Genomic DNA, 26,158 nt, shown 5'->3' with positions numbered 1-26,158 from the left:
TGTTCAAATCTCAGTGTATTAGCTCATCTGTCTAACATGTCCCCTGAATGCCATAATCCTTCTGTATTTCTGTACTGGTTTAGGGCAAATTTGTTAAAGAATCTGCAAAGGAGGGCTCCTCCAGAAAGCGAAACCCACACGGCCCCTCCCCCCAACCGGTTCGGGAAAAAATTCCTCTGAGAGAGGTGGAAAGAACCTGTTTATTTGACTGGCCCCGCACCCCCCAGCACACAAAATGAACAATACCCGATGACACCGCTCTGAGAAAGATGGCAAAATCAGAAAGTCTCTTTCGGGGGTGGTTGCTCTGTTCTCAGTCCCTCCGGCGCTGGGCCAGCCGCTGCAGCCGAACCCTTGGTGTTCCCGGGTCCCAGTCCGGAGCAGGTTCGAGATGGTCACAGGAACAGGAGAGGAGAAACAGTCCAGGAAGCAATGTGGACTGTTTAGCTAGAACTAGCTAATAAGCAGAGGCAGAAAGCAGAGCAGAAGCAAGAGCAGAAAAAGAGAGCAAGCAAAAGCAGCAAGCAAAAGCAGCAAGCCCAAAGCTGGAAGTAAAAAAAAAACAGCTCTGTGTACTGCTTGTCTCTGTGTCCTGATAAGAGAAACCCAAACAAAACTTCCACTCTTCAGTGCCGGTCTTAAAGGCACAGAACAGATGAATGGGGATATACAAGCATCATAACGTCACCCCAGGACATTCCACCCCTTATCCCCATATCATCAACATACTACAACACATCATGCATTATTCATACAAAATTTCTATCTGTTCCCCCAAAATTACAAGCAATACCCATCATGCCTTCATCACATCCCCACACTGGACCACTGAATCCAGGCCCTATATTACAAAGCTGCAGGATTCCTCCTTTTCACTTTAGTCACTTAAAGCTCCATCTATCACTTGCTCAGACCTTCGACACTTACACATTTCCTTCTCCATCTTCCACTTGCCCAGACCTTCAACTCTTACACATTTCCTTCTATCTCATGTCTGTATGGTTTAATGTACAGACAATGGCAGTAACATCCAATGAACAGTGATATTGCACATCATTCTTACCCCACAATCAGATCTCCCTGAGGTACACATTGTGTTGTTCCATCTCTTTGCATTATCCACCACGTGCAACCTGGTCCCTGAGCAAAGACAACCCCACGAATGGGTTTGTCTGTACTCGAGGCAGAATTGATCCACACAGTCTTCCCTAACAAACCTCTGATATGTACCACTGGGACTTTGTCCCCTTCTATTACATTCAGGGACTCAGACTGGGCAGGACCTGCTCGGTTGGTGGAACCTCGGGTGTTAACTAACCAGGTGGCTTTTGCCAGATGCTGCTCCCAATTCTTGAAAGATCCCCCACCCAAAGCTTTCAACTGGGTTTTTAGTAGTCCATTGTACCTCTCCACTTTCCCTGCAGCTGGTGCATGGTAGGGAATATGGTACACCCACTCAATGCCATGTTCCCTAGCCCAGGTGTTGATAAGGCTGTTCTTGAAATGAGTCCCATTGTCTGACTCGATCCTCTCAGGGGTGCCATGTCTCCACAGAACTTGCTTTTCCAGGCCCAGGATGGTGTTCCGGGCTGTAGCATGAGACACAGGGTAGGTTTCCAACCATCCAGTGGTGGCCTCCACCATGGTCAGCATGTAGCGCTTGCCCTGGCGTGTCTGGGGCAGTGTGATGTAGTCATTCTGCCAGGCCTCCCCATACTTGTACTTGGACCACCGCCCACCGTACCAGAGGCTTGGCCTGCTTGATGGCAGCACACGTCTCACAGTCATGGATAACCTGAGAAATACTGTCCATGGTTAGATCCACCCCTCGGTCTCGTGCCCACTTATAGGTGGCATCTCTGCCCTGGTGGCCTGAGGCATCATGGGCCCATCGAGCTAGGAATAACTCTCCCTTATGTTCCCAATCTAGGTCTATTTTGGACACCTCTATCTTTGCAGCTTGGTCTACCTGCTCATTGTTTTGGTGCTCCTCGGTGGCCCTACTCTTGGGTACATGGGCATCTACATGGCGGACTTTCACAGGTAGCCTCCCTACCCTGGTAGCAATGTTTTTCCACTCACCAGCAGCCCAAATTGGTTTCCCTCTACGCTGCCAGTTAGCCTTTTTCCACCTCTCCAGCCATCCCCACAGAGCATTGGCTACCATCCATGAATCAGTGTAGAGGTAGAGCTTTGGCCACTTCTCTCTCTCAGCAATGTCTAGGGCCAGTTGAACAGCTTTGAGTTCAGCAAATTGGCTTGATCCACCTTCTCCTTCGGTAGCTTGTGCAACCTGTCGTGTGGGGCTCCATACGGCTGCTTTCCACTTCCGGTTCATCCCTACGATGCGACAGGAACCGTCAGTGAAAAGAGCGTAGCGTGTTTCCTCTGGGGGCAGTTGGTTATAGGGAGGAGCCTCTTCAGCACGTGTCACTGGTTCTTGTTCCTCTTGATCTGTGACACCAAAATTCTCACCTTCGGGCCAATTTGTAATGACCTCCAAAATCCCAGGGCGATTCAGTTTACCTATACGGGCGCGCTGAGTGATGAGAGCAATCCACTTGCTCCATGTAGCACTGGTGGCATGGTGAGTGGAAGGAACCTTGCCTTTGAACATCCACCCCACCACTGGTAGTCGGGGTGCCAGGAGGAGTTGTGCTTCAGTGCCTATTATCTCCGAAGCAGCCTGGACTCCTTCATAGGCAGCCAGGATTTCTTTCTCTGTTGGAGTATAGTTGGCTTCAGCCCCTCTGTAGCTTTGACTCCAAAATCCCAGTGGTCGACCCCGAGTCTCCTCAGGCACCTTCTGCCAAAGGCTCCAGGACAAGCCATGGTTCCCAGCTGCAGAGTAGAGCACATTCTTCACCTCTGGTCCTGTCCTGACTGGGCCAAGGGCTACTGCATGAGCAATCTCCTGCTTGATCTGGACAAAGGCCTGTTGCTGCTCAGGGCCCCACTGGAAATTGTTCTTCTTGCGGGTGACCAGGTAGAGAGGGCTCACAATCTGACTGTACTCAGGAATATGCATCCTCCAAAAACCTATTGCACCCAAGAAAGCTTGTGTCTCTTTCTTATTGGTGGGTGGAGACATTGCTGTGATCTTGTTGATGACATCTGTAGGAATCTGACGCCGTCCATCTTGCCACTTCACTCCCAGGAATTGAATCTCACGAGCTGGTCCCTTTACTTTGCTCTTTTTAATGGCGAAACCAGCTCCCAGGAGGATCTGGATAATTTCCTTCCCTTTCTTGAACACTTCCGCAGCTGTGTTCCCCCACACAATGATGTCATCAATATACTGCAGATGTTCTGGAGCCTCACCCTTTTCCAGTGCAGTCTGGATCAGTCCATGGCAGATGGTGGGGCTGTGCTTCCACCCCTGGGGCAATCGGTTCCAGGTGTACTGCACTCCCCTCCATGTGAAGGCAAACTGAGGCCTGCATTCTGCTGCCAGAGGAATGGAGAAAAATGCATTGGCTATGTCTATAGTGGCGTACCACCTTGCTGCCTTGGACTCAAGCTCATACTGGAGCTCTAATATGTCTGGCACGGCAGCACTCAGTGGTGGAGTCACTTCATTCAATGCACGATAGTCCACAGTCAATCTCCATTCTCCTTCAGATTTTCGCACAGGCCAAATGGGGCTGTTGAAGGGTGAGTGGGTCTTGCTGACCACCCCTTGGCTCTCCAGCTCTCGGATCATCTTATGGATGGGGATCACAGCATCTCGAGTGGTTCTATACTGCCGTCGATGCACTATGGAAGTGGCAATTGGCACTCGTTGCTCTTCTCCCGTCAGACATCCTACTGCAGATGGATTCTCAGACAACCCAGGCAAGGTGTTCAATTGTTGGATGCCCTCTGTCTCTACAGCAGCTATTCCAAATGCCCATCTGAGTCCTTTTGGGTCTTTGAAGTACCCACTTCGAAGGTAGTCTATGCCCAAAATACATGGGGCCTCTGGGCCAGTCACAATAGGATGCTTCTTCCACTCATTTCCCGTTAGGCTCACATCAGCTTCCACCAAAGTGAAATCCTGGGATCCCCCTGTCACACCAGCAATAGAAACAGACTCTGTCCCCACATGTCTTGATGGGATTAACGTGCACTGCGCACCAGTATCGACCAAAGCTTTATACTCTTGTGGTTCCGATGTGCCAGGCCAACGAATCCACACAGACCAGAAGACACAATTTTCCCTGGCCTCTACCTGGCTAGAGGCAGGGCCCCTCTAAGCCTGGTTATCATTATTTCCCTGGGTGTATGTTTTGGATGTTCCTTCGAGGGGATCAGACATGTCATCATCATCATATCTGGCCGTTCGGCTACGGGCAACTGGAGCTGCTTTCCTCCTGGTGGCTTCCTTCAGTTCACGCACCCGTCGTGCTAAAACAGCGGTAGGTTTCCTATCCCACCTTCTCATGTTTTCCCCACAATCACGCAGGTAAAACCACAGCTCAGCTCGTGGGGTGTATCTTCTCTCACCATCTTGGAAACGTCTGCCTTGGATACCGGAACCTCGGATCTGTACTGCTGAAATTTGGAGAAGGTCTTCTTTAATCTCCTCTCTAAGCTTCTTATGGTTCTCCTCTATCTTATCCTCTAAGTTCTGCAGACGTGTTTCTACCGCTACGATTCTGGCATGTGTCGGGCCATGTACAGCATCTGCATATGCTCGGAGCTTCCTTGCCATGTCAAGCACAGTCTCACCCCTCTCATCCCTCTTCATGATGGCTAAGGCAGAAGCATATTCTTGTGGCCCAAGTCGTACGAGTTTTCGCCACATCACAGACGTGCATGGTACCAAGTCTGGGTTCCTAGTTGTTACATCATCTGAGAAGATAATCTCAGCCACGGCCATTTCTCTCAGGCGTTGGATCCCTTGCTCTATTGTCTTCCACTGAGTCTGCTGCATATAGAGATTGTCTGCACACAGGTATCTTTCTGCCACACTTCTTAGGACCCGTTCCCAGAGGCTGTGAGAGTTAGCCCCCCTCATCATTCCTTGGTCTATGACAGTATCCTGTGACAGGGATCCCAAATGCCTGGCTTCAGTGCCATCCAAAACGGTAGCCTCGCCTGCAGCATCCCAGAGACGGACCAGCCAACTAATTATGGATTCATCAGACCTTCGAGTGTAATCCTTCCGTAGGCCACGAAGGTCCTTCAGGGAGAAGGACTCAGTATTGGCATCTGATCTTGCACCTGCTGCTTTGACTCCTGACTTTACGTCAGGAGGCACTGAGGTTCCTTCTCCTGCATCATCATCATCATCATTGTCCACTGGTCGATTGGTCTTGGCTGTGCATTTCCCACTTCTAGTGCTGGTAGCAACAGCCATGGGTTTAGATGCTGGCTTCGAGCCTGGAGTGTTAGCTACAGCCTGAGTCACCGGGACAGTTGCTGATTTATCTCCCTGCCCCCCTGCCTCTGTCTGCTGCCCTAGAGTATCTAGCAGTGTGCGATAAGCATATGCCAGGGCCCAGCTCACTGCAATGACCTTCCTCTCCTTAGGCTCATCCTGGTACTTCTCTTTCAGATATTTCCCCACCTCAGCTGGGTTCTGAATTTGTTCATGGGGAAAATCCCACACTATAGGGTCAGAGAATTCCTTCAGGATTTGGCCCATATCCTCCCATTTCCCACACCACTTGGGATTTTCCACACCAGGGTTTACTCCTGAGTCAGGGGTCTCATCAGCCCGTCTAGAAATCTCAGCCCTCATTCTAGAGAAGCAGCAGGCTGTATAGAGGAAGGTTACCAAATTGAATACCACGAAGATGGTTTCTTTAACATTGAGGGGAAACTGAACATCCTTCACTAGTGATGCAACTGATTCATAGGAGAAGGAGGAAAGCAGAGGCTGAAAAACCTCATTCCCTCCTGCGACAAACTGGATGCATAACCATAGCCATGAACCATTCATATCTGGAGCAGACCCCAGCATGTTTATAAACTTCTTGCACATTATTGCCACCAAACCCAGCAGGATAGCTATTCTGGTCACAGCCCCTCTGATGTAAAAACTACGTATTAGGGGCAATACTAAAGCTATTTCTGGATAGGAAAATAAGCCTAGGGATCAGAGAGGTATTAAAATCTCAAAAAACCCTAGGGACCAGAAATGCATGCAAACCTTCACCCCAACAGACATTATGAATCCAGAAAGCATGGCTATTAGCTGATTTAAACGAACACAGAGTAATAGCAGCCAAAATGCAGTCAAAACAGGGGTTTTCCACTCTCTCTCTCACCTCACATTTGGGCGCCAAAAATTTGTACTGGTTTAGGGCAAATTTGTTAAAGAATCTGCAAAGGAGGGCCCCTCCAGAAAGCGAAACCCACACGGCCCCTCCCCCCAACCGGTTCGGGAAAAAATTCCTCTGAGAGAGGTGGAAAGAACCTGTTTATTTGACTGGCCCCGCACCCCCCAGCACACAAAATGAACAATACCCGATGACACCGCTCTGAGAAAGATGGCAAAATCAGAAAGTCTCTTTCGGGGGTGGTTGCTCTGTTCTCAGTCCCTCCGGCGCTGGGCCAGCCGCTGCAGCCGAACCCTTGGTGTTCCCGGGTCCCAGTCCGGAGCAGGTTCGAGATGGTCACAGGAACAGGAGAGGAGAAACAGTCCAGGAAGCAATGTGGACTGTTTAGCTAGAACTAGCTAATAAGCAGAGGCAGAAAGCAGAGCAGAAGCAAGAGCAGAAAAAGAGAGCAAGCAAAAGCAGCAAGCAAAAGCAGCAAGCCCAAAGCTGGAAGTAAAAAAAAACAGCTCTGTGTACTGCTTGTCTCTGTGTCCTGATAAGAGAAACCCAAACAAAACTTCCACTCTTCAGTGCCGGTCTTAAAGGCACAGAACAGATGAATGGGGATATACAAGCATCATAACGTCACCCCAGGACATTTTCTCACCTAGCAAATGGATTTTGCATAACAGATAACATTTGTCTGTCTTATTCACAAGATGAGATCCTATGGAAGTATTCCATAAGTTTTTCATGTAGGCTATCAAGAAGTCTAAAATACTATTTTGAGGTTTTTTATTGACTTACTAGATAAGATTTTCAGTAGGAAAAAGCCTTTTCTCCCTAAACCAAACAATCTTCTCAAAGCATAAATAACTGTGGTTTCTCTTCTGAACTCCTGTACAAAATATTCCTGCAGTTGATAACTGCAGAGTTGCCTCTTGTACCTCTGGTAAAGGTTTTACTAAAGAGTATTCTGCAGCTCTAAGAATAGGTACGTAAATAGAAAAGGTGGGCTTTTTGCCCCGAAAGTCCCTTTCAGTTTTTTCTTTTATACAATACTTCTTGAAATCTTCCCTGTTATACATACAGTTATATGCTCAGAGAATATTGGATATTTACCTGTTCTTGCTTTTCTCTAGTGTATTTTGTCTGTATGTATGTGAGCTTGATTTCTGCTCTTCCTCAAGCTGCATCTGTTCTTTGGTGTCATTGCTTCCACAAAGACCATGCTCTGTCCTTGTGGCCTTGCTGTATACAGAAATAAGACAGCCACCATCTGAGAGCTTTCTGCCTAGATCCCTCTGAATAATGTGTTTTTCAAGCAGTTGGGATGTGTTTTTCGTGAGTGAAGTCTTTATTTAAAACTGTTTCCCTGTTGAAGTAGTTGCTTGTGTTGATTTTTCATTTTTCACTTGTACACTCTCAATATTTAATTTATTTTTTACCTTTGCAGCCATCCATTTATTTCAATCTGGGGATGAAACACACAGTTGGGATCAATTTATTTTTTTTTAAAGTCACTGTTTGCCTAGCCAAGACTCTAAATACTGTGACTGCATGGAAAAATAATTTTCTTCATCTCTTTGGTTTGTTGTGAATATGCAAAATTTGTCCTAGTCTATGGGAGCCATGAGTAGTAAGCCACTGTCCTTTTTGACATTTCATAATGATTCCCAGCCCTACCCTGCATTCCAGAGAGCTCCTCTGACAACTCTGTCTGCTTCTGATGAAGAAAAAATCTTCCTCTTCTGTTTTCAAGTGATACGCAAACTGATCTACACAGCAGAGTAGGGGAGGCTTTCCTTGTTCAATGTGTACCACTGATGGAGGTATTCGAACCACCTGCCCCAAATTTTGAAAGTAAAGTATTTAATTGATGGTTAGCAGTTATAATTTTTCTAGCAAAGGAGCTCAATCCAGATGCAATATCAATACATTCATGTGCTTGTCTGTAGACTTGTATCGCTTAATCCTCATAAAATACTTGTGAGATGTGTAATGAGACTTAAACCTAATTTTAGCTGAAGAAAATAAAGGACTCTGAAGAGAAGTTACTGAGTTTCAGATTAGGAATAAATTTTAATCTCCAGTGTTTTAGATCTAGAAGGGTTTAAAAACCCCACTATTTTAATATTTATTAAATGCTTTAATTTATTGGCACTGCATTCATGAAAAACTTCCAAAATACTCACTCTGAGTTTGTTTTCTTTTTGTAGCCTTATATTTTTACAGACCCACCTACCATAAGAGTTGCTCACGGAACGATTTTCTCAGAAGTTGTTTGTTTTTTTCACCACGTGACACATACCATGCGGCTGTATAAAGTCCAGGGTAAGAGCTGTGAAATTCTATCTCTCTTGGCAGTTGTTTTACATCACAATGATCGTGGATCCTACCTGCCTTTTTAATGTTTAAATTCACCCCTGCACTGGTGCAGAGTTCATGAGGCTGAGGTTGTATTGACTCCAATACACTTTGCTCTGTGCACTGTGATTTCTCTCTGAGTATCACGCTAGACATTAAGCTGTTATACTCAAACTCAACTGATTTGTTAGAAATACCTCTCCAGACTTCACTGACTCATCTCAATGCTGAAACTAGCCACACATTTTGAAATACCTTGGAGACAATTAAGAACATAGTTTCTTTCATAGTTTCACATTTACTGATGGAAGTACAATATGTATCAGTGACCTTAATAGAGAAGTCTGGTTTACTTCATAACTTTAGGCGTTAGTTATATATTACCTCCCTCTGTGTGTCCTTTTTCTGTTTCGGAGAGCTCATGACAGAATTATCTCTGTCTGTTGATAGGCACCAGCACCAAACATCAACTTTTTGGCTCTTAGGACATAACCAGGCTCTTAGGTCATACCAGTTTTCCTTTGTTTCCTTCAGATTTCTTTTTAAGTTGCTTGTTTCTCTACTGTTCACTTACTGATTTCCAAAGAAATTCTAAGTAAACGGTAATTTTGGAAACTCTCTACCCTTCCAAACTTGATAGAATTGGCCACTGAAAAATGTAAAAGAGGGAGGAAATCATGGTGTGATTGTATACAATTATTTTCATATGGAAACTCAAGTTAACATGCTTAAGTGTATCTTCCTATAATTAAGAAACATACATTCATTATTTATATTTACTGGAATTATTCTGAAATAAAGAGGCAGTGATTAATGTTTTCAGTTGAAGGAACTTACATGTTTTGTATTACCAACTTTACTGTAGGAGTGAAAATTGTCTTCATGTTTTTTAAAATCCTGTTTATCATATTTAATTATTTTTCCTAAACAGCTTCTAAAAGAAAAGTTATCAGTGCTTTGAATGTCTTGCTTGCTCTTCTCCTCCTTTCTTTTAGGTTTCAAAAATAGTAATGACATTATCTATTTGATTTTTTTTGTTTTTTGTTTTGTTTTAGTTCTAGTGTGTTTTGATCTAGAAATAAAATTGATTCAGATGCTTCATTTTTGATACATGTGTACATTGAAGTGTGAAGTTGCTGGAATTTATACATATGCCAAAAGCTCATCAGAACTCAGTTCCCAGCTGATAAATAATTCTGGCTCAAACATTAACTCCTTAGGTACACAAGCCAAGAGTTTGCATTCATTGTGAACATCCTAAGGAAACACAACTGATATTCAAGACTCTCTCTCTATATATAGCTTATATACTTGTTTTATGTGACAAATAGTTAAAATCGTCTTATGATGAAAAAAGATACTTTGAGGTCAAGAGGTGCCAGGTTGCCAAGAATGTGGAAAAAAAATTATGTTCCTCTGTGATTTTAGTAAATTAAAATTCTCAGCAAGGGAAAAAACCTGAAAAGCCTTTTTTTTTTGTTTGTTTTTGTTTTTTTTTGTTTTTTTTTTTTTTTGTTAGGGAGAGGTTGCTATTTTAAAGTGGTTTTTTCTGTAGTGCTCCTTTTTCTTTAATTTGCTACTAAATACCTGCTAGAAGTATTTCAGTTCACAGAAAATGAGTTGTCAGTGAAAATCACTTGCTTGCCAATTCCTAACAGTTAAATTTATCTTTCCTTGTGAGTGTACTGTCCACATTTTTCCTTTGGTTTTTCTGACAATTCATCACAATGTAATGTGTACATGGGTAAGTCCTGTACCATGCTTCTACTTTGACGAGAAAAAATTATGCAAAATATGTTTTATATATTGTGTATTTGCTCTTTGGTGTGTTTTTATCTAAGTTTCTTTTAAGTGTTCTTCAAAGGTTATAACTTTATAGGTTTGCATCATTTTTTTGCTGAGCTCTATTTCCTTGGCTTTGTAATTTATAGTTATTAGTTATATTTTTAAAGTTATTTATACAGCATTACTTCAATTAAGATATTTTGAAGTCTTATTGGATATGTACAGTAACAAAGCATGTGGGAAAATATCACTATGTGTAAAAATGCATTTTGATTTCAGATCAGGATCTCATCTCCTGTTGTAACCTACCTCCTTACCAAGACTGATTGTGTGGCTAATCCAGCTGTTGGATAGTACTCCCAACTCCTAAATCTTCAGCAATTTTGGAGAAAATAGCTTTTACAACTTTTGGCTTTAAAATTCTGTTGATTTTGGGCAGAAAATACCCTGGGTTGACAACTCTGTTCAGTAATTGACCACTGAGTGATTTTTAAGTTCTGCTGCCATTGGCATCTGTTTTTAATATTAGCATGATTTGGTTAATCTTTTTATCAGAAACTTGTCATAGTTTATTCTCTTCATAGTGGTATTTTTATATACTCTCAAATTATGCAGTACAAAAATGATGACAGTCTAAACTAGATTACTGTATTCTTCTTCAAGGTACTCGTGCTTTTAAATATTTGGGAAAAATACATGAAATATTGGGAAAATCTGTTATTGGGAGTATCAAAAGTGGAGCATAAAAATCCACATTTTCCAGACTAGGTTTGGGAAAATAGAATTAATTAGCTGAACCAAGTGTTTTTCATTTAGCACTGAAGTTTAATAGCCATTGGTAAATGTTAACATTTTAACAGTTGCTGTACTTCTGCAGGTGGCATTTAGATTTTAAAATAGATGTGGAAACAAATACATATCTCTGTTCTGCTTGGTGCAATTCTTTTTGCAATCATTAGTCCCATTAGACTACAGAAAGGGTAAAGTGGTGGTGCTGAATGATGGTGTAATTCCACTCCAGACTGTGATTTGAACTGTTTGAAAAGGTCAGGTTATTATTAAAGGTATTTAATTTTCAGTACAAGGCACTGTAGGAAAAAAAAAATCTCACTGAAAAACTTCTCTGACTTGTCAGACACCTAATCCGTCTTTTAATAAATATGAAACTTTTCCCTGTCAACAAAATTTTGTGTCCTGCTTGTGGTTGTATCAGTTCAAATTTCTTAATACACTGTCCTTAAGGAAGATTCTCATTTGCTTAAAGGAGCTGCTCAAAGTTTCCTGCTCAGTTGAACAGTTCTATCAAGAATCTAGTGACTTCATTCTTGTCTGGGAATGGAGACAGCTGCTTAAGAGTGCAGGGGAGAAGTGGCTGACCAGGTGTTGCTCTAGCATTTTATTTAAAGACAGTTCTTAACAACTGCCTGCTGTTCCCTACTGGTTTGCTGGCACCCACAGTGGTTCTTACCGTGTATTGCTCCTATTCCCCTTCAGTGCTCTCTTTCAGACTGGCTGTTCAATTTGTACCAAATTAGAAATATTGCTCTATCATCTGTTGCCTAACTGTCTTCCAGTATCTGGTTAGGTATAAGAGATCGCTGTGTCCTGGGAGCACAGTCATTCCTATACATGTGCAGTCACTTTTAGAGATTTTAAATGCATCCTTTTCATTTAGGTTTGGAAGGTCAGTCTCTTGAAGTTTCCAATATTGTGGACATAAGAGGAGAATATAATCGTGAACTTGCAATGAGAATTTCATCCGACATAAACAGTCAAAATAGATTCTATACTGATCTTAATGGATATCAGGTAATTACCATCTTTTAGTTGTAAAAGCTTAGGGTGTCAGGTTTTGACTGTCTAAATGTAAAGGGCTTATATTAAACAAACTCTCATGTTAAAGTACACTAATCATTTAAAAGGAGAAATGTTTTTTAAAAATGTACCTGTTATAAAATTTGATGTAGACCAGACTAAGAGGTTACTGTCTGCTAAGGAGTGCACTCCTTAACAGTGTTTAAGTAGTTTGTTGACTATTCCTTCAAGTTCTTTTTAAGAGAAGAGTTATATATAAGAAGTTATGACAAGTCACCATGTAGTTAGTTGCTTGTATATATGCATGACTTCTTTTCCTCTGCTTTGTTTATTTAGTTAAAACCCATGGGATAAAACAGTGTATAAGGACCACACCTAGTGAACAGCTGCTTACTGCTGTGTTGGAAATAAATGATGTATTTTTTGAGATGTATAATGCTTTTTCTATTGGTAATACATCTGAGGAAAAGGCTATTGTCTTAACATGAACTGTGCAGCACACAGAAAAGAGAGAAAAATTGGTTTTCCTTACCTTCCTTTCTTGCTAAAAACAGTTTTGCAAATACAGGGAGACTGACTCCTGAATAAAAGACTACTGGATTTCCAGTTACCGTACTACTGCATTTTGCTGGAGACAGTGAATATTTAAACATTAAAATAATTTTAATACTACTACTCATTTGTCATGTACCATTCAAGAATTTCAACAGCACTTCAATAAGTGCTCATTATAAACCAACAATTCCTTTTCTGCTACCTTAAATCTATTCACTGCTTGCTCTCTAGAGGAAATTTTTTTTCTCTCATTTTATAACTGTGATTATGCCTTTTTATAGGTTCCCTTTTTGTAGGTTCCCTTAATGAATCTTTCACATTTTTTCTTAATATTGTTTGATCTAAAAGTACACTGAAGCTACCATTTCCAAGGTGGTAATTTTAGCCACAAATCTCGAAAAGGCTAAATAATACAGTTGAGTGAATGCTTTTGTGACAGCTGTTCTTCCAAAGCACATGGGATAAATGTCTGAAAATGTCTTTGAAATTTAATAGCATACAAAGAATGCATGTTTTTGAAGTTTGTGTTCATATTGCAGATCCAGCCTAGACAGACGATGAGCAAGTTGCCTATTCAAGCAAATATCTATCCTATGACTACCATGGCTTACATCCAAGATGTTGGTGTTCGTTTGACACTTCATTCAGCTCAGTCTCTAGGTGTTGCAAGCTTGAAAAATGGTAAATATAAGATGAAAGATATGACAAAGGTCTCTCCTTCATGATATTCTAAAATAGTTAATTTGGGGATTACTATACTTACCTCCAAGCATTTGAAGAGAGGAAATAAGTTTCTCCAACTCTCACAAGTTTTAGAGTATATCCATTACAGAGGAGGAAGAGGTTGGTCCCACATGAGATCCTGTCACCTTCAATGAGAGATCTCTCTCAAATAGAGGCAGAGGAAAAAGATTGCAAAAAAGACAGAAGGAGCAATAACTTGTCAGAACCAGCTATTTTTCACCCAAGAACTCTGGTGGAATGAAATAACAGAACTAAAGAGTTTATTCTTTTTCATACTGCCCTGGTAGGAGAGGACTTAAAAAGGATGCTGATCATGTTTTTTGTTCTGTTTGTTTGCTTTAGTGTAGACAGCACTAGTCTTAAGGTATGTACAGCACAGCCCAACTTCCCTGTCAAGAAAAAACAACAGCAGCTTTTTTGAAGATTAGTGTTAGTGAAATAAAGGATAAATATGACCCTGGGTAAGAGTGAACATACTTCTGAAGCAAAATGATACCTCACAAATTTAATGGAGTATTTTGACAGAGGTGATGAATATGTTGACAAGAAAAATCAATTCATATTAAGAATTCCAAGAGACACAGTCTTGCTCCTTGGAGCAGAACAGGGTATGATGAATGGCGTAGAGGACTGGAAACAGAGGTCAGTTATTCATTCTATCAGAATGGGGGAGGTATTCAAATAAAGCTAGAGGTAGTGGGCAAAATAAGGTACATAGTTTATAACTTAATATGCATAATTTCTTGCTGTAATATATGTTGTCAATTTAAATTTATATGGTTTTGGACAATAATGGAATGAATACTCAGAAAAGAAAGAGTCCATCAGAAACTGCACCAAAACCTACTTCACAGTTTCTTTTAAGAAAAATGTCATAAATGCTCTGTTCTTCCAAAAGGTGAATACCATGCTGGATTGGTGGCAGCATTAGCAGACCTAATTCACTTTAGGGCAAGAAATTAACACTGACCTAAACCATGGTGGAAAATACCAGCCTTCTTTTCCAAGTCTACCAGATACAAGACCCAAACTGCATTTTTTCATGCCTCCCCTTGCTGGAAACCCACTCCTATTGGCCTGATTCTGTGAATGACCCTGACACCACTGATGTTGTTACGCACTCATTAAATGGGTATTGGAGATTTAATTAGTCTGCAGAGGCTCTGTTACCTGATAACAGTATCTGTATTTGTTTAACGATCTTAGTTTCTGCATCACAAGATAATGCACCATCTAAATCCACAGACACTCCCACTCTGCCATTAAATTGGGGAAGTTAAGGCTAGCACTGTTCCACATTTTTTAGTGAAGCATCAGGGAGAAACTGTCCTTCTGTGAGCACTTGTTTCAAATCTGTCAGAGGACATTATAGGCTTTTCACCTACTCCAGTTAAATAAAAGAGCAACAGATGTATTCCATACCTGACATGACACTGATTTCTTGACTGTTTCACTCTTTGACAAATTGTATTATGTAATTTAAGATACACCAACATGAAATATTTACTCTGTGCCCACTAAGAAAAAATGGAGATTTAATTAATCTGATTTGTTATCATTAAGTAATATTTCATTAAGTTACTAAATTGGCTACTTTGTCTTGAACGCATGTTGGATTCCTCAAATAAGAACAGAAATGAAGCTGAAGTTTCAGAGGTTGCAGAGTATCATATGCTTCATGACATTTTTTCTGAAGGTCTTTCAGGAGCTCAGAGGGCTCATGGAAGAAAATTGAAAAATCTTGCAGTTTAGGCAAGCAAACCTCAGTGGCTGTGTGCCTGTGTGTCTCAAGGCATAAACCACCATCTGAAAGTTACATGCGCAGTACTTTAGTTCAAAATAGCAGGCTCTTTCTTACTCATTGTCAGCTGATTTCTGTCCTGGATAGATGAAATCTGCTTGTACTTGAGGGAAGGGAGGAACAAGTATTTGAGAAAATCAGGTAAGTGTTTGTAGAACACTAAAGTATAACAAAGACTGCCTTAGTAAGCAGCCTTTTCTAGAAGCTTAAATTGTGAAGTTCTTATTCAGAATACAAGCACTTCAGTCTTCCAGTTTTATTCAGAAAATATGTATACTTGTTTGAAGATTCAGTGTGCAAAAAACATAAAAGCCTTAATTACATGCCCCAGTCTGGTTATATATTCTTGATATAGAGACTTGAAAAATGGTGAACTTCATTGTCCAGGTTATATATAATTTAACATCATGCTTAAAGAGCTATTTTGAGTAGCTGTACTGCAGTTCAGTATAAACTCAGAATTTCATGGTCAGTGCTTATCCAGTGCAAAGTTCTTTCCTATTCCCACAAGTGAATTTTTCTATACAAGAAGTGATTGTGAGTATTTATATACTCCTGTTGATACCTTTTTTCCTTCTGGTTCAAATGTGAAACAGAAGAATGGAGTACAAGGTGAAGATAGTTCCTCTCTAGAAGGTCTCTCCTACTTGGGAGTGATTCTTATGTTGGATGTTTGATTGCCGAGTGTCCTTGTTGCAAATAGTAGTTAGTAGTGATGATTTTTCATATTAAACTTTTACATAAACTCTGAAAGTAAAAACTGCTGGACATTCTGTAGAAAATCTTGTAACAATTTTTTGAAGGTTATAAACAGCCACAGTCTACTGGTATTAACTGTTTTTATAATCAGCTGTAAGGATATTGATAAACCCTAGCTCTTCTAAGCTCAAGAGAAATATTATAATTTTTTTTTAAATAAGTTAAATTTTATGGCAGGTTATTTATGTTTAATAGAACCCTTACCTGTTCTTGATACTAGTGTAATGCTCATGTTGCTGTTTCAGGTCAGCTGGAAGTGATCATGGATCGTCGGCTTATGCAGGATGACAACCGTGGCCTTGGACAAGGTGTTCAAGATAACAAGATTACAGCTAATGTCTTCCGACTGCTTTTGGAAAGAAGACATGGAACAGATGTGGTAGGATTCACTGTCTGGAATTTTTATGCCAAATAAGATGTGAATATTAATTTCTGTTGTGGCAGTGAAGAACTCAGTAAAGAAATTAGTCCATGAGCTGTAGAACTAAGGAAGTGTCGCTTTCAAGGGAGTTTTGTCATCTTACTTTCATATTCTGATAGTAAAGACTTCATCTCTCACTATTCCTGCAGTGCTTAGGTCCACACTCATGCTTCAACATATGAGTAGGGGGTGCCATTGTGGAAGTCTCTTTTTTCTTTTTGAATTGCTTTTTTACTGAACAACGTTTAAAAGGCTGCTAATCAGTGTGGGTTCTGCTTCTTAACAATGTTAACTGAGTCTAAACACAGGTGGACAAATAATTTAAGTTGAAGGGGTAGAAAGAGAAAACCTCTTATAAATATAATTTTCTTAGAGAATAAGATTCAAGTGGAAATATTTAGATGCCAGACATAAATACTTTTTGGTTTCATTATGTTTCTTGGGAAGGCGAGACCATTTCGTTGTGTTGTTTTATTTGCACGTATCTTACTTTGCCTTTTTGTATCCTAGTCTTTTGAATAACCTCAATTTTCTTTCCGCTCTTTATATTTTCTCTTTTTTTTCTAAAATCAATTTTGAGAAGGACAAAATCAGAAGTACATCTTCATACTGAGGAAGAATCATGATGACAGCACTGAGTGCATTTTAAAACCATAGCATAGCTAAAGATGAGAGGTTGTATACCAAGCTCCTAATGAATATGCAGATAAATTGGAATTAATTCTGGTTTATAATGGCTATCATTAACCACTGTGAGAGGATGATAATATCAAGCTTAAAGCTAATTTTCACCATTTAATGATTGACAGTGGAGTTCTTTTCAGGTTGTACATGTCATTATGATTTTCTAGTTCCTCATCATGTATAATGCAGGCTGCATATTAACTGCATTTATCAGTATGATGTGCAGCTACCCAAGCTAACCTGAGGTCAGCAGCAGCCTGACTGTGACAGCAAGAAGCATTGCACAGGTTACTCCATCCTTGCAAGAGGAAACCTGCAGAGGGATCTATATTGCCACCCAAAAATTCCTTAGTACCTAGGGTAATTTGTGTTGTGTTAAATTAGAATGTAAGTAAGAATTATTGGACATGCAAATCTATGTTTACATTAGAAAATAATTTGAAACAACAGAAGCAGATCAAATCAGTTAGTGCCATAGTGCTTGTAGTAACACTGTGTGCAGTCTTGGTGCTTTCTGCAGAACCATAAAACAACTCGGTAAAAGGCGCCTCTGGAACACTTCCAGTCCAGTCCCTGCTCAATGCAGTCTATTTTTCTGTCACAACAGACGTAAAAGTTTAGTCATCCATTCTGACCATGATCAAGATGTCATGGGCTAGGGAATGTTTGGTGCCATACCTCCAGGGGAGCTCCTTGTTTACTTCCTTCTAAAAGGAAACTGGTCCGTGCACACTGAGATTGCTCTGCTAAGGAACACAGTTCCCCCTTGAGTGGGGCTGGCCACTAGTTCAATTTAAGAACAGCTGCTGCTTCAAGACAAAAGACTCCATTGGAAAACATTTTGAAGTTACCTCAGATAGAGTAAAGGCAGCCTAAACAACGCTGGGATTTTCTAGTTAGTGCAGTATTTGCATGTGTCTTTGCATATGTTTGCCAACTTTTATGTGATGCAAGTCAGGTATCATCTCAGTAGAATAACAGTGTAATTCCCTTTCTTTGTTAAAATCATCTGTCCTAGAGATTTGAAAGTTTCTGTACAAGTTACTGAGAATCTTACAAAGGAGAAGGGGCAGTTACCTACTACCATCAAAAATTTCTGAGCTGTTTTGGAAACCTGTCTTCCAGCATTTTTCTTTCTCTATAACTCTTCATGCTGAGCTTATAATGGTTTTAAATGGCTGCAGTGGACTTAAAGGGCAATTTGTTCTTGTACACCCTTGAAGGGACTTCACAGAAAATGGAATTGGAGCTGGGGGGGAGTAGGCACAGTCCAAGAGGTGCTGATCCAATGTACAAGCCCCATGAGCCAAGCAAGATGTTTTAAGGAAACATTTTCTTTCTGTTGCTGCACCTGGAATTCCCCTTTTGTATATTTAGAATGTTCTAAAATTTTGTTTTTCCAAATGCATCTGAACATTCGTAACATTTTCTGGTTCATGTTACTATTTCAGTGTTAAAGTAAAAATAATTCTCTTTCTGTTTCTTAGATGTGCATACTTTTTTTTAGCCCAGTTATTCAGAAGATAGTTTTCTTAATAGCTTAAAAATAACCATGTCAGAAAAAATTATGGTGAAATTATATGGAGTTTATATATGTAATCAGCTACAGTGTGACTCATACACTGACCCTGATTTTGTTGTCAAGCCCTATTTTATTATTTTCTTCAGGAGCCACTGGAGGAGAAAGTTTTGACCATTTGACATCTTTGGCATTGCGAGCTTTTCCTAATGTATGTTCCAAAACATTTCATTCTATCTTTTCTCAAAAACGATTCTGAAGAACAGGATGGTTGCCGCTCTTTGTGAAACTTCCCTATAAAAAGAGAGTATGTGAAGTGTCACATATGCAGTTTAGAAAGAATTAAAATAGTTTTGCATCACTGGTGAAATTACTCTGGAGAGTTTTTGTTATCACAGTATCTACCAAAAATTTCTTTTCATTTATATCTCTAAAATACTTCTTCCCAGCCCCAGCCTGATCAGTGAATTTTAATGGCAGGGTCAAATGAAAGGAATGTCCTGAAGTGTAAGACTCATATGTGCAGTGAGTGGATAGAGTGAAATTCTTAATGACTCTTATTAAACGTTGGTACACTCAGTCTGTATTCTAATAGGTTCTTAATCCTAACACTGCCTGGGTTTTGGCTCTTGAATTCTAGCTCACCTAATCAGTCATAAATACTCATTCCAGTTTTGTCTCTGTAAAAGACTTCAGATGGATGTGTTTTGCTGAAGCTTTTTGGTGTTTGTGGGGAAGGAAGAGACTTTGCGGGAGGCGATTTGTGTTTATATTTTCTGTTTAGTTGTTGGTGGGGTTTTTTTCCCTGAGATGGATACTAAAGGTTTATTTACAATCACAGTATTGTTTGTTAAGTGAGCTGTGTTTGTAGTAAGAGCTGGACAAATCTCATTTTATTTTATGTTATACTCATTTATTGACAGCTATGTTCCTCAGGCTTTAGATGTTTTTACTGTATTTTTGATATAATTTCTATGTACATCTTTTTATTCTACTAGATGTAAATGATGCTTCTTATATGCCCATTTTCTCCTTGCAAACATTTTTCAGTTTGAATATCTCTTTGAATAGTCTTCTAAGACTGTCTTCTCTTTCTTGAGATTTTTAATGAAGAACTGAATTCATGTCATTTTTGAATTGAAGGGATTAATATTTAGCTGAGAATGAAACTGAATACAGTTTATTAATACTTGTCAAAACAGTAAATGTTTCTGTCTTTTTGAAAATACAGCCTACTTAATATTTATTGTAAGTTTTAGAAAAATAATCATTAATGCCCTTTTCTGAATTCCAGCATGTCATATCAGTATAGAAGTGAAATAAATAGTAATATATTATTTCATCAAAGACATAGTTGGAGAAAAGATGCCATGCCAGGCAAACACTTCCTTCTAAAGACTCCTATTTCATAACTTGTCTTGACTAAGTTAATTTGTATGACTGGGTTTATGGACTAGGCTTGAGCAGAGTGCAGAGGATTCAGTGGCTCAAATGGCTCTTACTTTTGTGTGAGGTTGTTTAGAGGAACAATAATACAGTTAATAAAATCACAAATATGTTGGAGATAATCAAACTCCCTTTCTTCCACCACATACAACTACTCTTTTTTTCTTACTAAATCTCTATAAGTGCCCACTTTTTCTGAAAATTTATGGTTGGTGATACAGCCATTTTTGTCTGATTATTGTGTTGATTTTGCTCCTTATTGATGTGCTTATTTATAATGCATGTGCATGTTTTTTGCTGTAGCAAAAACCATATATTATACTGTGCATTGCTATGCTACATGTAACTATACCTTAAAAACTTATAATTAACTCATAATTAACTTGATGTTTTAAAAAGCAGGAATTTGACATTGGCTTAATTATTACAATTTAGATGCTTTTTCAAGCCCATGTGTGACAAGTTCAGATACTCTAATACAATTTTTAATTGTAAGTGCCACAGTGAACTCATCAAATATGTATAAAATTGTGAGGGTTTGGGGGGTTTATGGTGGCCACAGAAGGAAAAAAACCCACATTTTTCTCTTGTTTTCACACAAAATACAATGGATCTTCTTTAGAGACTTACCACATATATTTACTAAGGGGTGAACACTAATTTTATATTTCATTTGAAGAGATATTTAGGTATATGTTACTTTCCAATTTTGCTTTAAACATTACTTTTAATTAATTATTGCTTCTACCACTGTATAGTTCATAGTGTATTTCTTATGGAGGAACTTTGTGTTTGCAAGTCTAGAGTAATGTTTCCATCTCTTATTTATCTACAAATACCATCTGTTTGCAGACAAGCGTTGTCATTGTTATGTCAGGGCACCTTACATCTTAATTTCCTTCAAATTATTTTTTCATGATACAATGACAAAGATATGTTGCAGAAAGCTATTAAATAAAGACTGCTTTGTCTGCAAGCTTCATCCCTATGTTCCTGTTATGAAACATTCTCATCCTGTAACAGGGCAGCTGCCACTTGACTCTTGGGTTGAGCAAATAGTACAGAGGACTGCCTTTCTCTGGGTTCTGGACATACAGCTATGTCTCTTTTGTGTTCTTTTTCATGTAATTATGTACATCTCAACAGTGAATTATTTTCCTTGGTTTGATTTTACCTGTCCTCATTTGCGTGTACCTGTCTGCTGGCTCTGGTTAGAAAGAAATTTACCTCAGTATTATGCATAGTATAAAACCTTGGTCTCTCCACTTGCAGCTCATACAATTCATCAAAGGATGAGGGTAGGCCTCTTTATTGTCTTTTGTGAGCTTATCTGAGCTTGTGCAGTTTGAGGTCTGAAATTTAAACCTTCCTGTATCACCACTTCTAGGAAGGGTTAATTCCTGCTGCAAGATCTGACTGCAGGGCAGAATCCTTCCTAAAGTAGGGAGAAAGCGTACAAGTCTTCCTCTTGTATTCTCAAATGAAATTACTCTCTGGGAATAACCTCCTTGTACGTGCAAATTTCCGCCAGTAGCAAATTTGCTCCACTTTGCATGAGGAGCAGTGTTCCAGTGCCTGGAAATTAGCAGGTATCACTGTGGCCTTTCTGTCCTTAACATCAGTTGTTTAGCTACTTCCTCAATCAAACTGAACTCCAGAAAATTTCTGATTGCTATTTTCTACCATCACTGGGAATGGGATAAGATCCTGCCAATCTTCTGGGAAAATCTAGCACCAGGTCCCTTCCACAAGCCTTGATGGGGGATTTATTTAGGCATTAAGCTGCTCCTCCTGTGTCATTATTAAATGATAAACTCTGAGAATTAGAATAGAAGAAATAAAACTGGCAGGAAAGGCTATAACTGAAGTATAAAATACTTTTATTGCTAAAGAAGCATCACATGCTGTCTATCTGCTTTTCTGATCACTTTCATCCAGCTATATTGATGGCTGTGTATTTATCAGCCTTAATTGTGGTGATGTGCTTATGATCATGGTGACTGGATACTTTCTTTACCATCTGCATTCTTCCATAGACCAGCGAGCAGATGTTCTGCAAATGATCTCTTTATAGAACGTGATTGCTGTTATGGCACCTGATTGAACATCAACTATGCTAAATGTAGTCAAGTAAGAGCAGTGATGGAGCACTAGCTGCTCCTGAGACCATGAAAGGGAGAAAATTAGATTGCTCCTGGTGTGAAACCCAACAAGATGGATCAACAGAAATTGCCTTGGACGATCTGTGTGAGCCATTAGCCATCTTCAGGTAAGACTAGGAAACAAACAGAGGAAGTGGTGTGTGTGACAGCTATTGGAGAGAGATACACTATTGGACTGAGTGACCAGTACAACTGGCAAGACCTGTATTTTCTGTGTGTTCTTGTAAACAGCAAACTGCAAGCTAACAGGTCACAGGCCAGCTCCTGGAAGAAGATGAAGTCTGACCTGGTAAATCTTTAGGAAGCCTAAGGTCTAGACCTCGGTATCAGAGGGGCTTAAAGTCCACACTGAGGTATCAGTGGTTGTTGAGTGTTCTTGTGAATCAAGAATGTCAAGGTCTTGAACTTCAGACCTGGTCAGTTGGAGGGCACAATCACGTTTGGATTGTTGTTCTCCTTCTGTTTCCCAAGTGCTCTGCTCATGTAGGTTCTGGCAAAAGTGCTGTCTCTACTCACATGTAGGCATGGCCATGTATTTCCGTATCTGCCTAACAGGAATAAAGCTCTTCCTTACTCCTGCATGGTCTTGGAGGAGCAGAGCCATGGCAGGCTCCTATCTTATCAGCCTGGAATGAGAGGAATCACCTCTTGTTGGACATGATCAAATTTGGTTCTCGCAGACTGTGAAAAATTCCTCCTATGGATGCAGATTTCCCTGGATTTTGTTAGCTTCAACAATCCCAGGTTTCTCATCTGCAGTTTTAGTGTCAACTAAGGATTGGTACAGAAAATATGTGGTGATTTTAGAGTCACTGAGCCAACACCCAGTCTTGTGGATATTTTATGGTGACTCAGAGTTTTCATTTCTTCTATAATCAGCCTCCAGGAGCCCCTTTCAGCTAGTGCAGCAGACATGCATTTCCAATGCATTCTCATTTGCAATGACCAAGTGAACTGATAGAAAATTTTCCATTCCCTGTGATAAAGAGATTAAATTAGATTTACTCTGCTCTCATGAGTCATCTTTTGCTGGTCACTTTAATAGCTATCAAAAGACCCTAAGCACTCCAGACCTTAGTTCTCAGTTAAAGGACTTGAAATCTATTGCAAAAAGAAAAATATGCTTTGATGTGCAAAAATGTAACATAATTGTTGGGTTTTTAAGTGTAGACAAAAACATGTATGCAAACAATCTAAATCCTTATATATATCTGTATTTTTGCCCCCAGCATTTCAGGAAAGCCAAATTCACTGGTATAGCAGAAAATAATCTGGCATCAGTATCCTTGTTTATAGTCTTTTTAAGATTCCTGGAATTTGCCTGTTCAGTACTCATATTTATGACTGTTATTTCTGGTTGCAACTTACCCACACTTTCCTAAAAGTCTAACGGGTCTAAGCCTGGATTTTTAGCTTCACAGATTACGTGAGGATTGTTCTGCTGAAGATTTTTGTGCGGCTTTGAGTCTTAGGTATTCTGAATCCCATAGTACAGAGAAGATCTTCCTATCAACCTTCTTTGATTCCCATACAAAATTTCCTCTGCAATCACCAGCCATTTTCAAAGATGCTTGAAGTCTTGGTTGCTGTTTTCTTCGACAGATTTTTACCTTAACTTGCGCTCTTGGACACTGAAAAGGAATTATTTAGCTCAGATGAATCAACCCAACTTATGCTGATCATTAATTGCTGTTTGTTTTATTAGAGGTGTAAGACCCACTATCTTTCTTCTTTCCTTCTGAAAATCACTAGGAGTTGTTACAGGCATGCAAAAATCTAGCTTCAGGTATCCACCTCAGAGGAAAGGAATGAATCATCTGTATCTGGAAGACTTTCAGAACTTGTCAGACTTTGATTATTCTTTCTGTATTTCAGTGTGCAGCTTTGAATGAATTTAAAGCAAGAACATCTGATTATCACATTGTGAGATAACAGCCAGGCAGTCTTGCATGCAAAGCCTGTAACTTAAGTTGAAGCCATTTACTATTTGATGTCAACTTAATGAACTAGATTAGTGTCAGTTTGGAACAAAACCTGAATCTCTCTTCTAAGTTGTGAGCCTTAGGGCAATGTGTGTATAGAGCACTGTGCGTATTTCTCCCTCCTTCCTGCTTAAACTCCACCTTCCACAAATAAGGAACCACTGTAGTTAAGGATTCAAGCTGTTAGCATTTGGTGAAAAATGTAAGTAATTTTAAAGCTTAGGCATCTGCCCTTACCTGTCACTTATTTTTGTCATGTGTTGTAAACCTGTTATTCACATAATCAGTGATATTGTCTGCTGTTTGTTTCTCACCAATGAGCAGCCTAGCACCGTATTACAGAATCCATTTCTCATATAGAAACAGCATCACATTAAACATACTGATTGATTGCCAGTCTTTGAATTGTACAGAAAGAAACAATTGTTTTTCCCTGTATTTGTCTTTGGAATTCTTTGATTTACATTCCTGATTGATGTCATTTGTTAGTTTATGATTAAGATATTTTAAAATATTTTCTCCATATTCTTTGATAATAAAGATACTCTGAAAAGCATTTTTGCTCCACAGATTAGATTTTTCAGTCTAGAAAGATTCTCCTTTGAAGAGTGCTGCCCATTGGTTTTCTGAACCTGTCAGACGGAAAGCTGATAAAAATTGTTTCTTGACACAACATGAAAGAGAATGAGAAACTTTTTATTTCCAGCAATAATCCAAGTGGTTTGGTATCAGACTATTTTAGTCCTCATCCCTTGATTTAGCAGGCCCAGAATTATACCTGTTTCCAGATTGTATTTGATTGTTCTTACACACTGAGATTAGATGTTGATTGTTCTTACACACTGAGGTTAGATTAAGTAGTGTGTACGCCAGTGGGGGTTGGGTTTACTGTTATGATTAAGGTTTTTGGGAGGATGTTGTCACTGCAGAGAAGACTCTGGAGGAGGAGGAAATAGTCAAGAGAATGTGATTTGATAAACTGTCTGCCTCAGTTTCCTTTTCTTAGTTTTATATGGGAAATTTTAGATTACTTGTCTGTGTTGAAAATTTCATTCATTCTCCATTAGCTAAATTGGTGTCCAATTATCAACTCCTTCAGCTTTACTTTTTTCTCTACAGAATTTTCCATTGATTTCTTCAGTTCAATTACAAAACTATTTCTGAAGAGTCTAATTTGCATTTTCCCCCTCTAATTAGGGACCTTAGTTAGTTAATTTAAACTGTTAGCAGAAAACCCTCTGAGTCTCGGAGGCAGAGTGGCTTTTCCCAGAGGCAGTGGCAGTGCAGGACGTGGAGTGGCGGTGTCAGGGAACAGTGGACACAGCTCCAGGCTGGTTTGTGGGAATGGTGAGGCAGGGCAGAGCAGGTGCGGGCAGGGAAGCCATCGACAGGGAGGAGAACACAAGGGAGGGAAAGTGGTCAAGCTGACCCTCTGAGTGAACCCCTGATCCCTCCAAGTCCAGTGCCCCCTTATGTCTCATTACCTGCTTGTACGTGCTGAAGTCCCTCCCACAGCCCGATTTCCCTGGCATTTTTTCCCAGGCTTTGCCCCACTGGCGAATGGTGGGGGATTGCTCACAGCCCAGTTGTGGAAGCTTCTCTCCCCTGACCAGCTGCCAAGCAAAGCTTCCCTGTGCACAGGGGTGCCAGCATGTGTACACCCCAATAGGAATCCTTCAGCTCATGTATAGCACATAAGTAAAAATCAGATTCGTCCCCATCACCCGTCCCTGGAAGTTTTCAAGGCTATGTTGGATGGGACCCTGAGGAACCTGATGTGGTAGGTGGCATCCCTGCCTGTGGCAGAGGAGTTGGAACAAGTTGACCTTTAAGTTCCTTTCCAACCAAAGCCTTTCAATTATTTCTGTGAGTA

At 40.1% G+C, this 26,158-nt stretch overlaps 1 protein-coding gene across 2 annotated transcripts in view; it reads left to right on the top strand.

The window, feature by feature from the left end:
* Positions 1-26,158, top strand: part of MAN2A1 (mannosidase alpha class 2A member 1) — a 120,931-nt gene that overhangs the window by 83,735 nt on the left and 11,038 nt on the right. For both annotated transcript variants that reach the window (XM_064736194.1, XM_064736193.1), the window contains 4 exons: positions 8,465-8,579; positions 12,073-12,206; positions 13,307-13,448; positions 16,317-16,450. In XM_064736194.1, coding sequence (XP_064592264.1) covers positions 8,465-8,579; positions 12,073-12,206; positions 13,307-13,448; positions 16,317-16,450 — 525 coding nt within the window. The remainder of the gene's footprint in view (positions 1-8,464; positions 8,580-12,072; positions 12,207-13,306; positions 13,449-16,316; positions 16,451-26,158) is intronic.

Source organism: Zonotrichia leucophrys, chromosome Z (genome assembly GCF_028769735.1).
Source record: "Zonotrichia leucophrys gambelii isolate GWCS_2022_RI chromosome Z, RI_Zleu_2.0, whole genome shotgun sequence".
Taxonomy (NCBI): Eukaryota; Metazoa; Chordata; class Aves; order Passeriformes; family Passerellidae; genus Zonotrichia; species Zonotrichia leucophrys.
The sequence above is the reverse complement of the archived record's forward strand: the minus strand, read 5'-3'. Positions and strand labels throughout refer to the sequence as shown.